Genomic DNA, 7,740 nt, shown 5'->3' with positions numbered 1-7,740 from the left:
CATGATCACCTCTTTAACTTGGTGTAGATCAAAATTGGCACGGGAGGGTAAGAAGATTTGACGAATATGACTGTCGGGTCATGACATGAATAACGCGAAAATCCTGTCGCGTACGTCGTCAAACCCTTTCCTCCAGACACGTGTGGCACATACCCGTTTGCCACTGGCAGCGGTGTACGGGTATGCGCCACAGGTGATTGACAGTTTATATCTACCCAGGAACGGCGAGAACAGACATTCTTAACTTAAATGGGAGAGCATTAAGAAAAACCGACATCGGTAGCGTTGACCCGACGAACGGAAAGAACGAAAATTAGGATCCCAGCAGGAATCGAACCCAAGCATTCTGCGTTGCAATCAGGTGTTCTACCAAAGAGCCACGCCAGGTATCTAAACTGGTTTCGAAAAACAGCCTATACAGGCGGAATGACGGTGCAACGTCAATTGTGGCTTTGGTACTGGCTATCTAATTTTGCAGGAAAGCAATAAACACTACATGATACACCTAGGATACAGGCGTCATATCAGATTAACGTCTGTGGTTCCAGTGTTGGCTCCGCTTTTACAGCAGTCTAATAAACATTACATTTCTATTCCTATGATTCAGTAAGCTATATTGAAGCATTGCTCGACCCCGGAGGATTACAATAACGAAAGAGACTTATGATATTCACACCATCGCACCGTAAAATGCACTTTGTCCGCCAGAGCGGCGCAGTGTCCTCTTCATTTCTTACGAGGCTGGGCGATCGCCTCATGCTGGCCGAGGATGACGCCAGATTGACTGACAGCCACTTTGTAGACTAGGCTACGTAGGCCACATACGCCCAGGTAGTCTACGAATACAAGCGCCATCCACTGATGTTGGTCTACGGAGCACTATCCAGGCCTACCAGCCTCGACGGCCTATACATCACCAACGCGAAGGGTGTCTTCAGGATCCGACATGTCGCCGGCTCTATCGACACAATTTGTTGACGAAATGACCGAGGCATCCACGATTTCCAACAGCTGCACTATACAACTCGTCACCGCGAACGCGACAGGATCCAATAACAAGTAAAGACCAGCTGTTGATACTCATTGAGCACGGTGATGATGACCTTGTTCGAGAAGTGTCAGGAACCTATCCACACATGCACACGGGTTCGTGAAACGTGCGTGCGCTCTCCATTATAAGGAACAAGTATAAGCACTACATATCAGCTTACCGCTTCTGGTTTTGGTAATACCCACGTTGCCGTTGGCAGCGTCACACAACTGTAAACTGGTTATAATACATATGCGGCACTTCAACGTATATGTATGCGTATAAAATTTATACAGATCTTTAGCGTCACTTTGTAACGTTTCGCTCAGTAAAAAAAATTACGCCACAGTCACCTGCCCGCCGCATGCTTCGCATAACATCGACTCTCACGGTACGTGGGATCTGCCGATTTTTAATTAAATGCTTCTTCGAACTCATACTTTGGACTTTAGTACTATTAACCTTTGCACGTTTACGGTAGTATCATTTCCCTGCCCCAGGTATTGTCGCAGCACAGCAGGTTACTAACAGTGTTTTAGAACAGTCACCAAAGGTGATATGAGAAAATATGTCACGATAAGTAGCCTATATCGCAAGATTCTCGTATCGAAAATCAAATGTAGTCTACCAGTGAACATGCCAGTGATCAAGGAGGTTATAATCTAAACAGCCATTTGCCTTGTGGTTCTTGCATTCACGAGTGCAACCTACTACGCACTTTTGACTTAAAATGCTACAACTGGAGATTCATTTTCACGTCAAGTGGTCTCACGTATACACATTTTCTGTCCCTTAGCTCATAAACCTAAGCTCGCTCACTGACACCTGAACTCCCCGATACACCAGCCGAGGATTTTACGACTTCAAAGAAAAAAAAAAGCAACCCATGTAGGTAGAACCTTAAGTCACTCCTCTTTCCCTAAAAAATGCAGTTTAGGGGAAGAGCGAAGCTTCCGTTGAAAAATTCGTAACCAGGGGGTGTGTGCTGGAGACGACGTTTCGACAAGCCGACTTGTCTTCATTAAAGTTGCAGGTCTCAAGAATACAAGTCTGCTTCTCGAAACGTCGGCTCAAGCGAACCCCGTGTTTACTAATCCACATCTTCTCTTTTCCTGACATTCTCCGTCTGTACGACCTAAACACAGCCCAGAGGCAGCAAAATTACTCCCGAAATAATAGCGATATAAAAAAGAGGCTTCAAGGAGTTGAGAAAGCCGAATCATTTTATGGTTTGCGAAGAGGCGTGATCTCCCGAGTTGGATTCGTTGCAGAAACGCTTAGCCTTTCGCATTTTCATCATGGGGCTGTCGTCCGTGCAGCCGAACGCCTCAGCGAAGCCAGCGACCATCATGATCGGCGCGTTACACCGCACGCGCGGCTTGATGTTGACCTTGGAACCTAGAGGATGAGCGTCGCCGTTATCGGCGCACCACTTGAAGCAGGAGCCGATGTAGAACAGCTGCTCAGGGGTAAATCCTGCGGTGCCGTTTCCACCGCTCTTGGTGGCGCCCCAGCTATTAGCGAAGGAAGACTGCGCAGTCTGCAATCCGGCGATGTCCGCAAAGCCTTCGGGTGCCGAGAAGTCCGCGGTCTTGGCTGTGCTCCCAGCCTTTTCCACGACCTTGGAGAAGCACTCGTGCTTCTTATAGCGCGTCGCGCTCACGACCACGTCGGTCGCGGGTGACACACCGAGCGTGAAGTCGCCGAAGGCAGCGTGCCACAGTTCGTGCGCTAGGACGTGGCCTAGGGCGCCCCACGTGAACGCCAAGCTCGCCTCGATGTTGAACGGCTCGAACAAAATGGCCGGCGGAACGTACAGAGTGCCGCGCCACGGGGAGTACACGGCGGTAACGTCGAAGGCCCGAAAACCGGCGCTGTCATTCGCCGGCGGCGGACTGATCTGAACAGGGGCCAGCTCGGCTTTGCGCTTGCCGTTGAGTACTTCGACGGAAGAAAGGTAAGAGCTGATGAAGGCGGTGTTTTTATCCTTATCGGGAGGGCACAGCATAGACAGCTCGTTCGGGTCGTAGGTATTATCGGGCCAAGCGATGACGGGAACTAGCGAGTTGAGCCTCGCCTCGGAGGCGTTCCGATCATCGTCAGAGAGCCACGACAGAGCCGTCTTCGTCGCTTCTGTCAAATACTGGTACATTGTCTTGGCTATCATCAACTTCGTTGACGTGATTTTCTTGCCGAAGAGGAATAGTGGCCAGGCATACGGGAAAAGCCGGTCAATAGCGGCGACGCACTCTCTCGTAACGATCTCCGATGCAGCCGTGTCGTCCGGTGGATTTCCCAAGGCGGAGTGTAGCAACTTGTAGGAAGTTAAAGGCGCGAGAAGACGCGCGACATGAAACTTTATGAGTGCGTATAATGCCTCCATATCCTCTGCATCCTCTACATCTAACACCTCTTCGGTATGTGCGAAGATTCCTAAGTCGGCAACGTAAACGTTACTATCCTCCGTGAGCTGCGCGTCTTGGGGAAGACGCTTGTTAATCGCCGACAGCCAGTGATCAGCTTTCAGCTTCGTAGAAGGTGTCTCTTTCACCTGAATATTCTTCGACTTCTTCACAGAAGAGGCCGCGAGGCTCCAAGTCGTGGTAACACGAACGTCCGTTTTAACAAGTAGCTCTAGGTTGTGTTCATCTACTTCACCGGTTGAAATCAAAGCCCAGAAATCTCGGAAGCACTGTGAAGGGCCTCTGGAGCCAAAAAACTTCTCCTTGTGCATTTTCCACAGCGGGACCGTATCGCTGTAATCGATATACACGATCATCTTGTTCTCCGCTTGCTGTTGCTGCTCCGCGCTGTTGGCCAACGGCGCGATCGTAAAGTCTACGAAAATACCCAAATTCCAATCGAGAGATAGATGTGCGAGTACGCCTAGCGTTTCCGGTGCTGTCAAAGGTAAATGTTTCGTTTGGTCCGCGAAGTCTGCCTCGAGCTTCGAGAACACGAGCTCCTTGATCATGGACGACGTGTCGCCCTGTTTCTTGTAGACATCCACGCACGACAGGTAGGTCGTCACAGTTCGGTCACCTGCATAAAAGGGACCACCTGCCGCGAGCCTCGCCTCCTCCTCCATCACACGATGCTTGACGAAGTTGGATACTTTCGCCTGCAAAATGTAATGATAAAATACGCAAATAAAACGTCAGAGTACGAGACGTTAGAAAGTCAGTCATATTGTTAACGAACATTAGGAAGAGCTTGGAAGCAATATTTTTTTACTTGTTTGGGCACTAACTAGCGTAAGTAATGAGACGCTGTAGAAAAAGTCCTTGCAAGAGACCGCGCTAACATTTGGCTAGATGTCAGTGTGCATGTGGTCTCGATTTCTTTGCGCGGGTGCCAGGATTACTCGTTTGAAGTGCCCGGATAACGGTGCTGCTATTTGGCTCAAGATGACTTGAAAGCCACCCACAACAGGAAATGTGTCAAGATTGCTTCAAGGCGTGCTGAGTGTAGATATGTGTTACGCATATTATGTCACCTGCAGCTCGAATAGGCTGAACAGAACTTTCGTTAGAAACTAAAAGAAAATTAAAAATTTATGCTAAATCTCTTCGTGCGACCTGATGCCAGCTGAAAGTTGAGTGAGACATTACTCACGATGGTGGCCGGCCAATGGTAAACGCGTTAAGCGAAAACCATTTAGATATCTAACCTAGGTTCTGAAGCCACGTAGTTAAACCGAAGTGCTTGATACACCATACATAGTTCCCGAAATAACACTGCCTTATCGCTCATTAGCCACTCGTTTATTTTTTTTTAATTTTTTAGTTCCCGAGAGGAGCTCTAACTCCGTGGACGCCACCAGAGCACAATCTTCAGCTATTATTAATGTTTTCATTCATTCCTACTTGCGACAATGCCATGGCAAATATTCGAGCAGAAATAAGCTACGTCACCAGAGCAGCATTGGCATGCTACAAACACTATGACAATGCGCTGGCGGCTGTCATAACCTACGACGTTCTTGCGAATATGCAAAAAAAAAAAAAGGATAGGACAGAAGAAAGTACGGGCGGCCCGCTTATGCCCTGGCTTTTCATTCATGTGTTATATTTATCGGTCATACAGTTTCACGAGCGCATGTATTCAGCTCAGTCACCGACATCCCGCTATGCTTTGCAAAGCACGGGTCCTGAACTACCACCACCAACACCACCACCACCATCATCATCATCATCATCGTCATCATCGTCATCATCGTCATCATCGTCATCATCATCGACTTAGGTCTATTCAGGTCTAGTGCAGGATGAAGGTCTATCCCAGCCATCTCCAGATTACGCTATCATGTAAGAGCCGATTCCATTTTATGCCAGCGATCTTCCCAACTTGGTCACTCCATCTAACTCTCTGCCTTCCTCGACGGCGTTTCCCCAATCCTCTAGTAACCATCTGTTGCTCTTACTGTCCACCTGTTGTCTCTATTACTCATCGCGTTACCAGGCCAGGTCATGTGATGACGAAGTCAACAAGGTCTTACCTCGAGCAGGTCGAACTGGTTTGCGAATCCCTTGTGCTGGTCGCCCCACAGGCCGCATGTGTACTGGTAAAAGTTCGAGCACGGGTCCGCCGACAGGTTCATGGACGTGTACAGCTCCAGGTCGAGCTGGAAGCAACTCAGGTTGCGGCAGGGCTCGATTAACTCCGAGAAAGTCGACCTTGCCGGCGCGGTGATCAGGATGTACGCGACCACGATGGCGATCACAGTCACCTCGAACACGAGCACAGACAGTGCGTTCGCCGAGAGGATCAGCTCTTCTCTGGGCAGCTGGATCTCTTCCTGCGCGAAAAAAAAATTTGGGCATCTTGCACTAGTGGTGCAAGGCTGGACTAACAGCGGCATAGGTTATTAACAATGTCTTGATTAGCAAAGACCAAATTAGCATAATTTTAATTAGCATTGTCTTAATTAGTAACTTTCTAAACATCATGGTCAAAACTAGCGCGGTTTTAATTAGCGAGGTTGTAGTTAGCAAGGATGTAGCGTGGTATTAATTGGCGTGATATTAATTAGCATGTACCTAATTATGATTAGGTACTAGGTGACGCGAGATTACATATAACGTAGAGGCCATTCATTTTGGTGACAGTTTTCTGGTGATGTGAAACGGCGGAACGAAAAGTATAACTAGCTCCGCTGTTAAAAGTGAGGCGACGTTCCTTGGAGAGGGAAACTTGTAACCATGGGCGTGCGCACAAGCACAAGGGGGCGGGGAGCACCTCCTCCCGTTAGTCATCTGAAAAAGGTGCCAAGTTAGTCGCATATTTTATATTGTCCCATATGACATATTGTCCCATATATAGTCCCATACGTATTCGATGACCTGATCTCTGCTCTATGTCATGTTGAGTGGCATCATTCGCAAGCGTCAACGGGAAAACAAGTGATGTTTGCCCTCTCAATCGCAGGCAAGCGCAGAGTTCAGTTATAGCTGGTTAGGCCGCTCCTCAAAAGTTGCACCTTCAAGAACACAACCAAACTATCCAACTCCTTTCTTCTGCCTAATGTTAACCTGAAATATCGCCTACGCCAGCTTGCTCTCTCATGGACACCTTTGAAAATATACATGTGTCTTTTAAGGACACGTGTATATTTTCTCGTTCGATCGCACTTTGTGCGGCATTCAACTTCTCAAGCGCTTTTATCGTTACTCTGAAGTTATTGCTTTTTATTTTGCTACCCAGAGAATGCATATACTGTGCTTTCCTTGCCAAGAATAATAATGAGCTACAGCTCGTGAATTGATGATATCAAGTATAGGCGTTCCAACCTAATTTAGCTTCATACGAACGCAGTCACAATCCCCGGGGACACTGATCATCACAAGTAACCAAACCTTAGTGCCTCTCATGATCATCGACGAATATTCAGCTATTTGAGAGGAATGGAAGGGTGAGAGAAAGATAAACGTATAGTTCTCCGTCGTCACCGGTTGCGCACGCATACACCCATATAGTCAAGAATTCGACGAAAGCTCGTCTGGTCACGTAGCATGATACACGTCACGAAAATTACGGCCACTGACCAAGTGAAAAAAGAAAAACTTTTTGACCTTTCGGAGCCTGTACAGGTTCCAAAACGTCAAAAGCTGTTCGTTCTATTTTTGACTTTGTCAGCGACCGTAATTTTCGTTATGTGCAAGGCACCCATATATATACTATAACACGGTGTCCTTGGCGCGAGCAACGGTTTGAGGTACGACCAAATCCTTCGAACATTTGATATCAAGGACGGGAAACTTGTCACGAAATCAACGTAGGTCTATGCACCCCCCCAAATAGTAATCCTGCCACTGTATACGCTGCAGTCGTTATCTAAAGTGGGGAAGGAAATACCAAGCTTGCCGTGCTAGAACAGCAACCATCACTTACGCTGTCCATGTCTTGTTTCTCTGGCTTGACATCCTCGGCTTTGACTTCATCGGGCTTGACTTCTTCGGGCTTAACTTCCTCGGCCTGCTTTTCATCCTTGGCTTCCATGTCGTCGAGCGTAAAGACAAACGACAGCCCCGACAAAATTTTCGTTACAATGGCGCCGTTTCCTCCTCTTCTTCACAGCGCACGCTCGCGACAGCGAGTGCGGGTGTTGCCTTCGTCTTCTTCACGAAAGAAACGAGACGGTAGAATTTTCGAGCGCACTGTATATATGCTGTCCGTACATATACTGCATACAGTAGTACAGTTGTGTACGA

At 47.9% G+C, this 7,740-nt stretch overlaps 1 protein-coding gene across 1 annotated transcript; it reads right to left on the bottom strand.

Moving 5' to 3' along the window:
• Positions 1–2,249: 2,249 nt before the first annotated feature.
• Positions 2,250–7,528, bottom strand: LOC119394708 (membrane metallo-endopeptidase-like 1). Its single transcript, XM_037662020.1, has 3 exons — positions 7,421–7,528; positions 5,529–5,828; positions 2,250–4,151 (listed from the first exon to the last, which is right to left on the bottom strand). Exons 1-3 carry the CDS (start codon positions 7,526–7,528, stop codon positions 2,250–2,252), a joined length of 2,310 nt encoding a protein of 769 aa, XP_037517948.1.
• Positions 7,529–7,740: the final 212 nt, after the last annotated feature.

The sequence above is a fragment of the Rhipicephalus sanguineus genome, chromosome 5 (assembly GCF_013339695.2).
Source record: "Rhipicephalus sanguineus isolate Rsan-2018 chromosome 5, BIME_Rsan_1.4, whole genome shotgun sequence".
Lineage (NCBI taxonomy): Eukaryota > Metazoa > Arthropoda > Arachnida > Ixodida > Ixodidae > Rhipicephalus > Rhipicephalus sanguineus.
The sequence above is the reverse complement of the archived record's forward strand: the minus strand, read 5'-3'. Positions and strand labels throughout refer to the sequence as shown.